The 16,443-nt window shown below is 41.9% G+C and overlaps 1 protein-coding gene across 3 annotated transcripts in view; it reads left to right on the top strand.

Moving 5' to 3' along the window:
* The window catches only part of LOC140483226 (synapse differentiation-inducing gene protein 1-like), a 72,251-nt gene extending 56,404 nt beyond the window's left edge, over positions 1–15,847 (top strand). For all 3 annotated transcript variants that reach the window (XM_072581309.1, XM_072581310.1, XM_072581311.1), the window contains exon 4: positions 9,437–15,847. In XM_072581309.1, coding sequence (XP_072437410.1) covers positions 9,437–9,595 — 159 coding nt within the window. In that variant the 3' untranslated portion in view covers positions 9,596–15,847. The remainder of the gene's footprint in view (positions 1–9,436) is intronic.
* Positions 15,848–16,443: the final 596 nt, after the last annotated feature.

Below are 16,443 nucleotides of genomic sequence, written 5' to 3'. Positions count from 1 at the left end.
GAGGACAGGTGAGCTTTGTAAAACTGTCAAGTTAGTTAAAGGGCCAGTCTTTTAAAAACTTGAAAAGAAAGCTGTCCTGACTGCTTATTCACAAAATCATAAGTGCAATCATTACAACATTATGAATGCTTGTTTGCTTTCCATGACCTATCATTTTCACAATGGGTGAGTGATAAGTTCAGAGTTTAATTAACAATTCAGAGGCTATTTAAGGATGTGGGTTTCTGTCTGCTTTTGGTAAGGGACTCAGTACTGTAGGGGCTGGTTTGGAATGGGATATTTAAATAGGTTTTCTCAAATGGATTTTAAAATTTATTTTTTCATGGGGTCACTCACCAGGTTAGTGTTTATTACATTTGAAGTGAATGGCTTACGAAGTCGTCATGGAGACGGTTACAAATAAGTCACATTAATCTAGGTCTGGAATCTCATGTAGGCTAGACTAAGTAAAGATGGTCCAGTTGCCTCCCTAAAAAGCATTAATTCACAGTGAACAGGATGGAATTTAACAAGCAGTGAGCTTTACGGTTACCACCATCTTTATTAGCTTTCTCTTACTGTTTCTTTAAATATTTGATTCAATATAAATTTCTTTTACTGTCATGTTGAAATTTTGAATCTGTGCTCCTACAGTTTTAGCTCTGGATTGCTGAATTACTAGTCTAGTAATATCACATTTAAGCCACCAGCTTCCGCTGATTAGTAAATAGTAAACTCTGCAACAGTTATTTACAATTTTGTTTAATTGCAGATCTGCCCAAGGTAGACCCCGAGTTGGTTGATGTGGAGGATATAAAGGCAAAGGGTGCTAGGCGCATTTGTGCTTTGGCATTAAGTACCAGTAGAATCTAAAAAGGAATAGCTGGGAGTGACATGAGTTGGCAATAAGGTGGCACAGGTGATAGGAGCCATGGGGATAAGTTGGAGCATTGGGTCAGAATGGAATATATGACAGCCATTAGAAGTAGTTAGCGTATTTGGCATGAATTGGCACTAGGAGAAAGTGAGGACTGCAGATGCTGGAGATCAGAGCTGAAAATGTGTTGCTGGAAAAGCGCAGCAGGTCAGGCAGCAGCCAAGGAACAGGAGAATCGACGTTTCAGGCATCAGCCCTTCTTCATAAATTGGCACTAAGCTGGCATGGGAGCCAAGGAGATAGCTAGGGATCATGGGTTAGCATGTATGACATAGAGTGAAGACATATGAATAGTAAGACCTAAAAAGCCTTGCTTCAAGAAAACAAGCAAGACAAACTGAGAGATTGCCGACCTGCAGCTCCTTTGATCCATATGTAAGGGTGGTGGGTGTGTCTCTATCCCACATACACCCCTGGAACAAAGATTCAGATCATGGCTTCCCACTGTAAGTGCAGATGAACCAGGAAATTGCCCAACTTGCACTACCTGATGCAGGAGTGAGAATGCCGACCCAGTTCTCTAGACTGGGACTGGAATCCACCACTTTTACCTCAGAAGCAAGATACTATCACTGAACCGTAGCTGAGACCACTTGATATGGAGACATTCAGCATTCACAGGATAAACACCCAGCCCCATTTATCTCACTGACTGACTGCGTGAAGTTGAATTTGGTCCAAATTTGAAAATGTTCAATAAATTAATACAAGGTCGGTCTCGGTTTCCCATTGGGGAAAACAAATTGAATGTCTTGAGAAAAGCTCACAAACGCTTCAAAATGAAGAAGTACATAATCTGTTCAATTGTTTTACATGACTGTTGCTTAGAAACCTACTTGGTTGCTAAGAAACCCCTCATGTTTTAATGTACCATCAGCAATACACTGAACAATTTCATGGCCATTTGTTGAAAAATTGTAGAATTGAGCACTAGACCTCCATCAGATATTAATAACGTGCATGTAGTCAGGAATATTACAAGAATAAATCATGAGTCAAATTCTTCTCATTCATACAGTCGAAGAGTCGTAAAGTTATACAGCACAGCAATGGACCGTTCCATCCAACTCATCCATGCCGACCAGATATCCCAAATAAATCTAATCCCATTTGCTAGCATTTGGCTCATATCCCTCTAAACCCATCCTATTCATATAACTAACCAGATGCCTTTTAAATATTGTAATTGTACCAGCCTCCACCACTACCTCTGGCAGCTTGTTCCATACATGCACCACCTTCTGAGTGAAAACATTGCCCCAAAGGTCCATTTTCAATCTTTTCCCTCTCACCTTAAATCCATGCCCTCTAGTTATGGACTCCTCCACTTGGGGGAAAAAAACACCTTGACTACTTACCTTATCCATGTCCTTCATGATTTTATAAACCTCTATAAGGTCACCTGTCAGCCTCCAATGCTCCAGCGAGAAAAGCCCCAGCCTATCCAACCTCTCCTTCTAGCTCAAACCCTCTAACCGAGGCAATGTCCTTGTAATTGTTTTTCTGAATCCTTTCAAGTTTACCTACATCTTTCCTAAAGCAGGGAGAGAAGAATTGAAGGCACTATTCCAAATACTCAATGCACTGACCAATAAAGGCAAGCTTGCCAAACACCACCTTCACCACCCTCTACCTGCCACTCCACTTTCAAGGAGCTATGCACCTGTACTCCAAGGTCCCTTTGTTTGGCAACACTCCCAGGGCCACACCATTAACTGTCTATATTCTGCACTTGATTTGCCTTACCCAAATGCAACACCTTGCAATTGTCTAAATGAAATTTCATTTGCCTGTCCTCCACCCTTTGTAATCTAAGATAACCTTTTTTGCAGTCCACTACACCACCAACTTTGGTGTCATCTGCAAACTTCCTCACTTCATTGCCTACATTTATATCCAAATCATTTATTTAAATGATGAATAGCAGTGGATCCAGTACCGATCCTTGTGGCACATCACTGATCAGAGGCCTCCAGTCCAAAAAAGAATCCACCACTGCCCTCTGTCTCCTACCTTCAAGCCAATTTTGTATCCAATTGTCTAGTTCCCTCTGGATTCCACGTGATATAACCTTGCTAACCAATCTATCATGTGGAACCTTGTCAAACACCTTGCTGAAATCCATGTAGACAATGTATACCACTCTGCCGTCATCAATCTTCTTTGTTAATTCTTCAAAAAATTCAATCAAGTTGGTGAGACCCAATTTCTTATGCACAAAGCTATGTTGACTCTCCCTGATCAGTCCTTGTCTTTCCAAATATATGTAAATCCTATCCTCAGGACCCCACCCTCCTCCAACAACTGCTGTCAGGCTCACTAGTCTATAGTTCCCTGGCTTTTCCTCACCACCTTTCTTGATTGACTAATATTGTGCTGTCAATCTCCAGTCTTCAGGCACCTCGCTTGTGGCTATTGATAAAAATATCTCAGCAAGGGGCTCGGCAATCATTCCCCTGGATTCCCACAAAGTTCTGGGATAAACTCAATCAGGTCCCAGGGATTTATTCACCTTTATGCATTTTAAGATGTCTCCTCTTCTGCAATAAGGACAGTTTTCAAGGTATCACTATTTATTTCCCCGTGTTTTCTAGATTTAATATTCTTCTCCACAATAAATACTGATGCAAAATACTCATTTTGGTATCTCACTCATCTCCTGCTGTTTCACACATTAGATGGCCTTGTTGGTCTTTAAGGGGACCTGTTCTCTCCTTTAAAGTGTTCATAAAATCCCTTTGGATGTCTTTGTAAGTGAAGAATTTTCTAAGACTAGTAATTAAAAGCCTTTCAAAATCTGGGAACATGGAAACTGTACTTAACTTGCTTTACTAACTGAGCAACTATAAAAGGAACAATGTCACAATGATGTCTCATAAGGAGTTGGGACCTGAGTGTGTAGGGTTCCAGAGATTTCCTCTCTCTCATTCTCTCTCACCTGCACTTAATAAAGGTTGTTCCTGTTCAGTGACTTGACTGTGGGCTACCTTGTACCAAGAACTCCGAGATGGCCTCACTGCATGCACTCAGCCATAGATCAGTGGGTAACGCTATCACCTTTGCTGAACTCCTGTTTCAAAACATTGAAATATTCCAAAGTGCAGTGACTGCAGGAAATGTGCCAGAAATGTCAAGATCCCAGAAAAAGCGAGGCGATAATGCTGAGAGTTTTATTTTCAAAATGATGTTTGAATCAGTGATGAATATTGGTCAGTACAGTGGTTAGAAATCTTTGAAGTTGTAATTGGTTATTCTTCTTCCACGGAATGCGAGAATTGCTGGAAAGGCCTGAATTTGTGGATCATACCTGATTATCTTTAGGAAGGAGGTGGTGAGCTGCCATTTTGAATCAATGAAGTCCATCTATGGTAACAGTGCAGGATTTTGGTTCAACAACTGTGAACGATCAGTTGTAAAGTTCTTAGTCAGGATGGTGATTAGTTTGTGGAATAGGGCCACTCAGCCCATCAAGCCTGCCCTGCCATTCACTTGGATCACAGCACAGTGAGTACCTGCTAATTCCAGTTGGGTGTTTACTCTTCTGGGTCCTCACCTTGGATACCAAGTCTCTCAGGACAGGCTCTGGGACACGTTGCCCTCACCATCCATCCATGGTCAGTAGCGTTGGCTCTTGCCAGCCTCTCACCAACAATCCTCTGATCAGCCTCCAGACCATTGCTGTCTTCAATACCCTCTGGGGCCCAGCAGTAACTTGCACTGTGATGATGCTGCTGCAAGGGCACTTTGTGCTCAGAGACAGGCACATGCCTTGCTTTTCCGCACTTGCTGACTTAGCCAGAGCTACTAGGCTCCCATCACTTGTGTCTTGCTGTGCAGTTTGGCGTAGACACAAAGCAAGGGAGCTTGTGGTGGCTGTTAGTGTACAGGGAGACCGTCTGTATTCAGGGGATCCCAATGCAGTAAGTCAAGGGCAGCCTCCAATCGTGGCCCCTGGGCTTGGACGCAGTCACTCACTCACTGACTCAGGGCAGTCAGGATCAGGATCCTTGTGTTGTAAAGTGCTAGGAACTCAAAGTCTGGCAATCCACCCTCTACCCCAATCCTGGCCCTTTCTGCCCTATAGTGGTCTGCTTTCACTTGTAATGACAGAAAGGGAAGAGCTGAGTGAGATAGAGTTGTGGGGCCCAGCTGTTTTGTGTTGATACAGACCAATGGAAGTCGGTGAGTTGTGCCAGGGGAGAGAGTTGGCAGCACAGGGGTGTGCAGGATTGATGGTGTCAGTGTTGGAGTAGGTCAGATAGAGTTCCGGATGTCAGTGAGAGAGGGAGAGTATAAGCCTTGATGGGAGATGGGAACAGTAACAGAGACCGGGTGAGGTAGCAGAGAGAATATGATGGCATGTACATTGGCAGAGTGCAGAAGGTCATTGAGCTTCTTTTGCCACTGTTGGGTACCGGCTGAGATCACCTGGTGTCCTAACTACACTGCTGGTCCTGGGGTAAAGAGGACCTTCCCTCTTCAGCATCACCCTGTGTAGAAGGACCTGCCAGTGTCCACCCACAAAGTGAGATGCTGATTGCCCTCTTCTCTACCATGTCCAGGACTGATGCTACTGCCAAACAGCTATAGAACGCCAGTGCTTGTCCAGGTGCATAAAGATGGCGTAGGTGCCCGGGCTGTTGACAGTTAGTTCCTCTGGGCAAGATGAGTGGCAGAATATCATTGAGAACATCGCTATGGAGGTGGGTGGGGAGGTGCTGGTTTGTAAAGAATTAGTGAGACAAGTTTGGGGTAATATGACCAATAATCTCTGGATGGCAGGGAGAAAAACCCTCTGGAATCCAACACCTTTGACACTTGGCCAAAACTTGGCAAGGCTTAGCTGACTGTGTGAACACAAAATGGCTTTTTGCCTGCAAAGGAAACAATGATGATTAAAGTTTTGATTCTGGCCAACAGCAGCAGGAAGTGAATTGAACGCACCTGACAGAGATAAATGTCAGGCAATAAAGGAACGAGCCCTTCACACTATCTCACCAACCTTGGATTATGCTGAGTCGCTACTTGAGTTCAATCTTCTTCAGCTATTTGTGTGCCCCCCCACAAACAACTGTGTGTGAAATATTTCTGGCATATGCAATGACCTCCTGTCAATTAAATAAAGCAGCTGCTGCAGTGGCCTGTTGTATAAGTGATGATGGAGTGGGTTATTCCACTGTCTCATAAAAAATGCTGTAGTGATTTTATTCAACACAAAAAGACTTGGTGTGTGTTATGCATCATTTTGTGTGTACATTATTTCTATCCATTCCCTGCTATAGCACTGCTGTGCTTTTTATTTATGGTGCTTTACTATAGAATTGTACAGATAAAAATCAGGCATCGTTGTGCCCCTTGAAGAGGTATAAAACAAACCCAGTGCTACCTGATTTCAGGGTTCAATTAGCTGTGCTCCAGGGCTTCTTGGGGAATATTAGGCTATTTTTCAGGTACCTCAAAGCAGCCTTGGATCTCTCATGCACAGAAATGCAGGCCCCAGTCCCTGTAGCAAGTCCATCCTCTGAATTAGTCTGCACAGGCCTCACTGGTTTCCTCAGCAACTGCTTCCAATGAAATCCTTATTTTAAAATATCATTCTAGAAGGGTCAAGAGCAAAAGTGATTCAACCCAGCTTTGTAACGTTCCTGAGAGAGAGAGAGAGAGAGCGCGATCGGGTGGCTTCCCAGCTTCGATTTTCCCCCCTTCCTTTTTCCAGGGATTTTCTTGAGGGTCTGCGCAATGTCTTTCCCTTTCTCCCACATGTGATAGGCAGCAGGTAGACTGAAAACGTGGAATGGCATCCAGCCAGGAAAGGGTCAAACACTGCAGCTTCACGTTGCTGCTGTGCAGCTATTTCTGTAATGCTCTTTATGCCGTAAATATGACTTATTTACATCCAAGGCAGCTGCAGAGTGTGCACATGCATAATTAAAATCTGTCGCTCCAGAATTTTACCCGGTGAGAAATGAAGTGAGAGGGGCTTCAGCAAGAGAGCGCCTTTCACAACTTTGATACATCTCAGTTCACAGCCAATTAAGTGCTTTTGAAGTGCACGCAGTGTTTCTAATTTGAGGAATGTGTACACAGCAAGATCCCAAATACAGCAATACATTAACAGCCACATTTGTTCTGGTGGTGTTTGTGGTGATTGTAATGAAGTCAGCCAGGTGGACTTCATAGAACATGAGTCCCCTAATTGGGCCTGTTAATCCTTGCAGACAGATATCAATGTGAGTGTCAGAGGTTCTGTTCACTCTGAGAGCTGGATCTGAGGGAGCTAGATCAGTGTCAAGGACTCTCCATGTATAAAGAAGAGGTGACTTGGTGACAGGATACTAGCATCTGTTGAGTTACTTCAGTGCTGAGTTCAAGGGCAAATAGCAATCGGGGCCCTGAAGAGGTCCCACCCCTGGTCTTGGGAAGATACCACAAAATGTTTTTGTGCAAACACCCAGGAGGATAGACTTTGGTGAAGCCTCTCAATGGAAAGCTGGAAGTGCAGCATGCCCTCAGTGGAAGTAACAACGTCCTGACTCACAACCGAGACAGCAATGCAGTCCAACACGTAAATCACACAGGAGGAGATTGATGCTGTTTACACTGTACTTTTGCTCGAGTCCTGTAAGGGGAAGGAAGGTTGAATGCAGCGACTTTGTTTTCTCTTGGCTCTTTGAGATCCATCCAGAGATTTGTGAAGTTGAGAGGGCTGAAATGTTTTCAAGAATTGTTGTCTTACCTTCCAACCTTCCTGAAAACTCTGGTTAACCTTTTCAAGTAGCCTCTGCATTCTTTCAAAGAACCCCATCTTTGTCTGCTATCTATACTTTAGTACATTGTGCACCAAAGATAAACAAACTGCCATACCTCATAAGGATTTCAGAAGAAAGACTTTCACCCTGGGGAGCTGTGTAAATGTGAAACTTGCTGCTACATGGATTGCTTGGGGGGATCTAGATATCCACATGAGGGAGAATGGGATAGAGGCTGTTAATATTATGCATTGAAGATGCTAGGATTGAACAATACCTGTAGAGGTCTGTGGGGCCCAGTGGCTGCTTTCTTTGCTGTGGAGTCCTACAGATATTGACTGTTTGTTCCCTGGATGCCAGGAATTTCTTTTCAAGCTGGAAAAAATTGCAAACCAAAGTTAAATTTTTGCCTCTTTACTGATCAATGCATCTCCAGATTGTTGCACATCTGAATCTGTCACGGACAATCAATCAATGCTTGCACATCACTAATGAAACATAATTGTAAGCCTTGTATTCCATTACAAGCCTCACTTTCATATATTCAAGGAATATTTATATCTAAATATGTGAAATGCTTATGTGTGTGAATGAATTCCAAAGGCCAATCGCATTCTAATGGAAGAAATTGCACCTTATTTGCATCTTAAATGGAAGAGCTATTATCTTTAAGCTATTCCCCTCATTCTAGATTCCCTCAAGAGAGAACAATTTTTCAGTCTCTAGATTTTCAAACAATCTCAGTATCTTAGAGTTATTTTAGTCAATTTGTTTGTACACAAATTGGAATCAGGTGGGTCTTGAATTCTGACCTCCTGGCCCATGACACGGACATTGCATCACCAAAACCCCCTCAGAATCTTACATGTTGCTCGAAGATCTCTTATTCTTCTGAACTCCAACAATTATAAGTCCAAAGAGGACAGGTTATTTGGCCCATCTTACGCCATCCATCTGGAATGGTCTGACTGTTTTTAAATGATTCAAGGGGTTTCACCTCCACTTCTTTACTTAGAAATTATTTTATCATTTCCTAATGTCATTTTGAAACTGACACTGTGATTTAATTCAAATTCACCCTTTCCACACAATTTGTAATCTTAAATCCCTCTGTGCAACTAAATCTCAGAAATTGTATTCCAAGGTTGAAAATCGTCAAGCTTCCTCACAGCTTAGTTCAAAATAGTGTTCTGGGGAGTTTTTTAAGTCTGTCTGAGAGGATCTTGGTTCACTGTTTTATACAAGCGCCTCTCAACAAGGCCACACTCCCTCATTCCTGATTAAGGGCTTATGCCCAAAACGTCGATTTTTCCTGCTCCTCGGATGCTGCCTGACCTGTGCTTTTCCAGCACCACTCTAATCTTGACTCTAGTCCCCAGCATCTGAAGTACCCACTTCTGCCTAGCACCCCTTCAGTACTGTGCCGGCATCTCTCAAGTGGGAGTTGAACCTACAGCTACCATATTGAAAAACTAACACTGAGTAATGTGATTGTTTTATTTGAACCTGCTATCAGAGCTTATGCTAACACTAGGTACTGAAATCTTCTATTCCTGACTGTTAGTACATTACATTGTGAAGGGTTTGATTTCCTTTATATGCTGCTGTTTACAAAGTATTTATATCTAAAGGTGTTATGATACAATACCGTTTTGATTGAAAATGATTAAAATCTCTTTGGTTAATGATGTGTTTGATCAGTGAATAACTGATAAAAAATGTGCCATTCCACACTGACTAAAATCATTTATTTCTATTCACTCCTCCTTAGACCAACAAGGGTGTAGCAAAGGGAGACTACCACCATGCCAGCTCAAGTTCCAGACGCGCGCTGTTCTTGGCTGTGCTCTCAATCACCATCGGAACTGGCATTTACGTGGGTGTTGCCGTGGCACTGATAGCCTACCTGTCCAAGAACAACCATTTGTAGGACTCTGCCCCAATGTGGACACATACAACCCTCTGACCTATGACCTATTGAACCGTGGAAGAGCAGCCTCGAAATCAGAAGTCGAACTGATCAACTCCAACATGGCCGACGGAGCATTTGATTCAAAAAACAAAACTCATCAGCGTTCATTGTGCTGATCAATTTCATCAGTGTTCAGTATTGGGAGGACAGACAATCAAATTCCTTAAAATGGCCTTTATCCAAACTGGTAATTTAATCATCTCAAGAGGGGAAGCTTTGTCCCACATACAAGGGAGCCTTTTAGGGCAGTGTCGGTAATATTCAGACTGTTCAGAAAGCAAGGCGTATGGTAACTTTATAAACGTTTTGTGAAGACGAGACTCTGCAATAGGTATAAATTTCATTCTCTCTTGTCAGCTTCTGTTGATCTCCTCATAGGTAAATAACGTGTTCCTCTGGTTAATGGCACTCTCCAATTGACCATCAGACCAACCAGGGTGTGACTGTACTGTCCAATGAATCTTTGACAAGAATCTGCCTTCCCAGGAGTACTTGTAGTTTCCTTGGCACAGGGCATCCATGATGGACACCATTTAAACCAAAGCACGTCCCTCCCTGGTCTGCCCTTAGCCTGATGTCACTGGGAAGGAGTCTACAGAATCCACCAATCAGCTGGATACATAGGGACTATGTCGCCAACTGTTGGTAGTGCCAAAGATGGATCTAGTTTGTGATATAATGTGCACACTGCAGACCAGAGAAAAAATGCAGTGCGGGTCTGTGATGAGACTTTGATGCCTGTCATGGTGGAATAGCTTGCCAACAATCCAGGTCGATGCACCATTGTGCATAATGACACCAGACTTCATTATAATCTTGCTCCAGACATCGGTGAAAAGCTGATTTACAGAGGTGCAGTGAAGGTTACTGCCCTTGACCTTGAGGTAATACTTGAGTATGGCATCAGGAAGCCCTAGCAAAATTACTGCGGGAATCAGGGAAAAGCTCTCCACTGGTTATCATCATGCCTATCTCAAAGGACCATAGAGTTAATGATCTCAGCACCAGGTCCCCATAGCAGGAGTTGCTCAGGGTGGTGTCCTTGAACTAACCATCCTTACCTTATTCATCTATGATCTTCTATTTATTACCAGCTCAGAGATGAGATAGTTGCTGATGAATGCACATCATTCATTCCCAATCGCCACTCGCCAGGTAATAAGGTAGTTCACGCCAGCAAGTAGCAAGACCTGAATTATTGGGGCTGGTCATTTGCAAGTAATATTTGTAGAAGAAAGGTGCAAGACACTGAGCATTTGTACAAGACAGAATGTGTCCATCTTCCCTTAATATTCACAATTATTGCCACCACTGAATCTCCACTTTCCACATCCTGGGGATTAATAATCTGTCATTTTATCATCTCCTTAGCAAAAAGGAATAATTGTTTGAAGCTAACTATTACAGTATGAATCAATTTTGCTTCAGAGCAAAAAGGAGAACAATGGTAAAATCTCAGAACAAAGCCATTGGAAGAATCTTTCACGTAATATGCAGTAAATTTCATTGAATCCTTACACTACAGAAAGAGACCATGCAATCCATCAAGTCTACATTGACCTCCAAACAGCATCCTAACCAGACCCACCACCCTATTCCCAAACTCCCACATTTCCCATGGCTAATGCACCAAGCTTTCACATCCTTGGACATTATGGGAAATGGCCAAGCCACCTAACCTGCATATCTTTGGACCGTGGGAGGAAACTGGAACATCCAGTGGCAACAAAGACAGACAGAGGGAGAACATGCAAACTCCACACAGACAGTCATCCAAGGCCAGAATTGAACCCAGGTCCTTGACACTATGAGCCACCATGTTAAGAATACTCCTAGAAAACCTCTTGATGGTTCGATTTGAGCTTTCATAACCAAGATTGGTATATTTTTGTAATATAAGTATTTTGAGAGTTGCAGACAATTAGTTGTGTGAACAGAGTTGATATACAGATTAGTCACAAATGGTGGAGCAGCTTTAAGGAACTGAATGACCTCTTCCTGTTCCTACACAATCCTTGTTTGTATTGATCCAAAAACACAATTGAAACAGAAATGAGAGAACCTTCAATAAAACAAAGACCTGCAGATGCTGGAAATCTGATTCAAAAACAGAAATTGCCAGAGAAACTCGGCAGGTCTGGCACCATCTGTGGAGGGAAAGCAAGGTTACCATTTTGAGTCTGGTGACTCTCCTTCAGAATTTCAGAACTATACTTTCTCTCCACAGATACTGCTAGACCCACAGAGTTTCTCCAGCAATGTCTGTTTTAGTATGGGGCAACGTTCATTTCATCCCAACATTGTAACATTTTCCACAGGGTTAAAAACGTTATCTTCCAAATCAAACGGCTTCCAATTTCTTTACTGAAGCAGAGCCAAATACAATCTGATATCACGAAATCAAATTCTGCTTTATAAGTCATTCTAACATTCTGGAAGTTGAAACTGGATAGGGTGTCTTAATCCCTGATATATAACTAATTAAAGAGTTAACAGAAATTGGAACTTAAAGGACTGCTGTCATTTCAAAGTGGCTGTGCACCTATTAGCTGATATTGCTCTGTTTTCTCCTTGTGTCTGCTATCCAGTAAAGGTACTCACAAAGGGGAGACTACAACCCATTGTCTTTGGAAATAATATTACTGTACCAAGACCTTTGATCAGAATTGTCTGCAACTATGTAATCAGTGATGACACCATGCCAACAATCACATCTTCCAGAGAAATTACTGAAGTTGGAAAAGCAAAATTATGAATTGCAAAATCTCAGTCTTCATTTCATGCTGAACAGATCTACATCAACAATAACTGATATACAACAAAGTCCTGTTGGCTATTACTAGAGTTCCTGAAAGTGCCAATAACACATATAACCGTATTCCACCAAGGCGAGTCAGTAACAAATCCTTTCCCAATGCTAACTGCGGCCTCTAGAGATTGAAATGTTTTCCTTTGCTGGATACTCATTTGGCCAATCAGATAATGTGAAACCTGCTTAAACCAGGAGATGAACAATTTAACTGGAGCATGTAGAACTGTCCGCTAAAGCAAAACTTAAAAAGAAATTGATTTAGTCACTGAATACATTCATGAAAGTCAAGCATGCAGAAGATTAAATAAAGGTAATTGTATGTTATTTCAAATTCTATAAATCATGAATGCCCTATTGTTAAGACAATGGTTTAAGAGCTACTTGCATGTAAAATTGGATGTGTATTAATCAGAATACATGCAGGAGATCACAGGAGTCCTTATGCATTACCCATTTATGGATATATATGTGTGTGTATATAAAACAGAACACTTGGCACATGTATATATTTTTCTGAGACTTTTGGATGAGCTTTAGCTTCAGTGCTCAAAGTAAAACTTCTTATATACTTTGTTTGCATTGGAATGAAATCTCAACAGTGAGAGAGACTGCAGCTAATGTCCACCTATGACCAATGATGATCAAAACCATTGATTAAAATGATTCCGGCAATGACCCTGCATAATGCACATTGAAACAGGTAGTTCCTGAGAAATGGTGGCCAATGTCTATCAAAACATGTCGGACTGGATAGATCTTGGAAAATTGTGATTAACGTCCACAAAATATGGCATCTGGGAAACTGTGGGTGTGTCTATCTACAGTTGGATTGAGTGAAGAATGTTTGACTAAGGTTGATGAAAACAACCTATGAGTACCATTGGGAATAATACCCAGGATTGTTCATAAAGCATGTCAGTCAGGCACTTTAATTTACAGACTATGAAAGGGTGTCACTTTTGAAAATTAAATACATTTCCATAAATGTAATTGCTATATTTCATCACTCTAGCTAATTGTGAATCTCAATTCTAAAGTTGTTCTGATCCTGACATTTTACGAAGTTATGTTGGTCATGTCTCTAATGATTTGGTTTTTCATAAGTACCTACAATTTGTATGTATACATGCTATAAACTGAAGTCAAGGGAAGACTGCCAATTCACTGTCGCCCACACTACACTATGAGCTAAGACAAAATTACACCCACTTCATATGGGTCAGACTAATTTTAGAGTTTTGCATTCAGTTCATTGGCATTGTACCTCAAGAGGGACAAATTGGCCATGGAAGGAATGCAGCACAGATTTATCAAAATGATTCCAGTGCTTAAAAGCAAAATTCTAAGGACAGGTCATGTAAACATCACGTGAGTTGCCTTGAGTTAAAAGGGTAGTATGATCACCAAGTGGAGGCCGTTCAAAATGGGTCAAGTGATTTAATAAAGTAGATTACAATTTCCTCAGACCAGTAAATCCAGATAAGGCATACAATCTTAAAATTTGAGTTCTAACATTAGGATTGTATTGAAGAACTTTGCAGAATGGCTACTGAAAACCTGATACCCACTCCCCAAAATATGGGTGGATCCTGACGATCTATTGGAGCTACTAAGTCCAAGATTAACAGATCTTCTAATAGGTAAGGGACGTAGGAAAGAAAATCCCAGCAAAGTGAAGTTAAGGTACAGACTAGCCATGATCTAATGGATTGTTGGAACAGGCTCAAGGAGCTGATGGATCCCTTCCTGATCTGTAATAAACCAACTGTGTTCCTGCATTTCTTGTGATGCATTGAAAAAAATAAAACCTCCTTTCTTCTTGCTCCACCCTAAAGAAACAACAAAAGTGCAGAGAATGCTGGAGAAACTCAGCAGGTCTGGCAGCAAGTGTGGAGAAAGAAATAGAGTTAATGTTTCAAGTCAGATATGACTCAGATTCAGATCTTGAGAGACCTCCTCATTGTCCCAGAAAACACAGTTGTCTTTATGGTATCTGTGGAGCATAATGTTGCAACTGCTGAAACAGGTTTACAGTGACAGCATAAAACAGGTAATAATGAATTGGCAGCCCATTTCAACACTTCATCATTTCCTTCTGAAATGAAGTCAATGGGCAGCCCATTTGCTATTACCCAAGACAGATTTCAAACTAAGGCAGAATCCCTACAGTGTGGAAGCAAGCCATTCAGCCCATTAAGTCCACAATGACACTCCACCCAAACCCACCCCTTTACCCTATCTCTGTAGCCCTGCATTTCCCATGGGTAATCCTGGGAACTCTACAGTCACCTGTGGGTTGAATCGAACCTGGGTCCTGATGTTGTGAGGGAGTAGTGCGAACCACTGAGCCACTGCACTTGCCCTAATATTTCAAGGAAAATCTTCACTGTTCCCACCCCCCCAAATCTACCCAACAGAGATGATTTTGATGAACACCAAATTTGCTGATTGAATTTCTCACTGTGCACTTAGGGACACAAGAGGCAGGACAAGAGTAATAATCACCTTCCCTGTCCAGCCAGCTCTGCGCAGAGATAGAAGTTGTGGTTGAGACAAATGTTGCTCTGTCCTATTTGTAGGATGCTAGAGTGGAGACTGTGATTGTAGTAAAAGCGCTGACCAATAGAGAGTTGGGCAAATAAATTTATGATTGCACCACAAAGAATTCTTTCTTTGGGATCAACAGACGTTCGGAAGACAAAAAAATAATAATTGAATTGTTACCTTCCAATGTAACTAATTATGTCATAATACAATCTGGAAAATGCATAAATGTCACTTTCAAAGCCTCTTCCCATTGTAGGCAATGAGTGACTACCAAAAATAACACCCTCTGTGTACTTCACTGTTTCAGAGGTTGCAGTTTTCCACAGGTTTTACAGCAAAGCTAACAGCAGCCTATCTCACAGGTAAATACTTTTTGTACCCCTCCAATTACTGAAACCCTCTTAATTATGACTTGCTTCCATGAGCTCAATTTAAGATGCAATCATTACAGAAGAGATGTTTAACCAATAGCAGAACGTAATAGATCTTTCCTCACCTTTTGACTCACATCCTTCCACTTGTTTGTGTCATTTCTCACTCAAGGATGCACCTTTTCCAAAGGAGAAAGTGAGGACTGCAGATGCTGGAGATCAGAGCCGAAAATGTGTTGCTGGAAAAGCGCAGCAGGTCAGGCAGCATCCAAGGAACAGGAGAATCGACGTTTCGGGCATAATTCCTGAAGAAGGGCTTATGTCCGAACCGTCGATTCTCCTGTTCCTTGGATGCTGCCTAACCTGCTGCGCTTTTCCACCTTTTCCAAAGGGCCAATACTGTTTATCAAGCATTGGTTTGGATTGTAGATTTATGGAACTTAATGTCAAATTAAATGACACTGTGAAATAAAAAATGTTTTGGCAGCTTGAAAGATGAAAAAAATGTGTGGCCGTCTTTGAAGGAGCTCTATCAGGGAAACCAGTGTCTCAGAACCTTCTGATCATAAATCGTTATCTGTGTTTTTCCATGTGGACTTAGAAGCAAGGATTAGATAGGTCTTCACCAATACGCTCTGAACGAACAATCACCATTGATAATGATGGCCTGCAAATATTTCTGCATTCATTTGAGATTTCACTGTTGGCCATCTGCCAGATGGCTGAAGCAGTTTATTTTCACACATCAGAGAATAACACAAAATATGAAGGAATATTGTCTATTCTTCAGCTTTGCATCTCCATCCACCAAAATCATCTCTTTGTCTGGAATTCAAGTCAAATCCACCCAGCTAAAGATTAACCCAGTTCATAGACAAATCATAGAGGGAAAGGGGGATACAGGGAAGGGGCTGTCACAATGTGTGTCTGTGGGGGTGGGGGGGAAGGTTGTCACACAGGCCACATAGATTTCTCTTTCACTCATGCCACATAGTGGCAGCACTGGTGGGAGGAAGCCCTAATGTTATCATTGACTATCTACTTAAAGCCTTCGATTGGCAGAGGGTCAGGACGTC

Source organism: Chiloscyllium punctatum, chromosome 11 (assembly GCF_047496795.1).
Source record: "Chiloscyllium punctatum isolate Juve2018m chromosome 11, sChiPun1.3, whole genome shotgun sequence".
NCBI lineage: Eukaryota > Metazoa > Chordata > Chondrichthyes > Orectolobiformes > Hemiscylliidae > Chiloscyllium > Chiloscyllium punctatum.
This window is presented reverse-complemented; position numbering and strand designations above follow the sequence as displayed.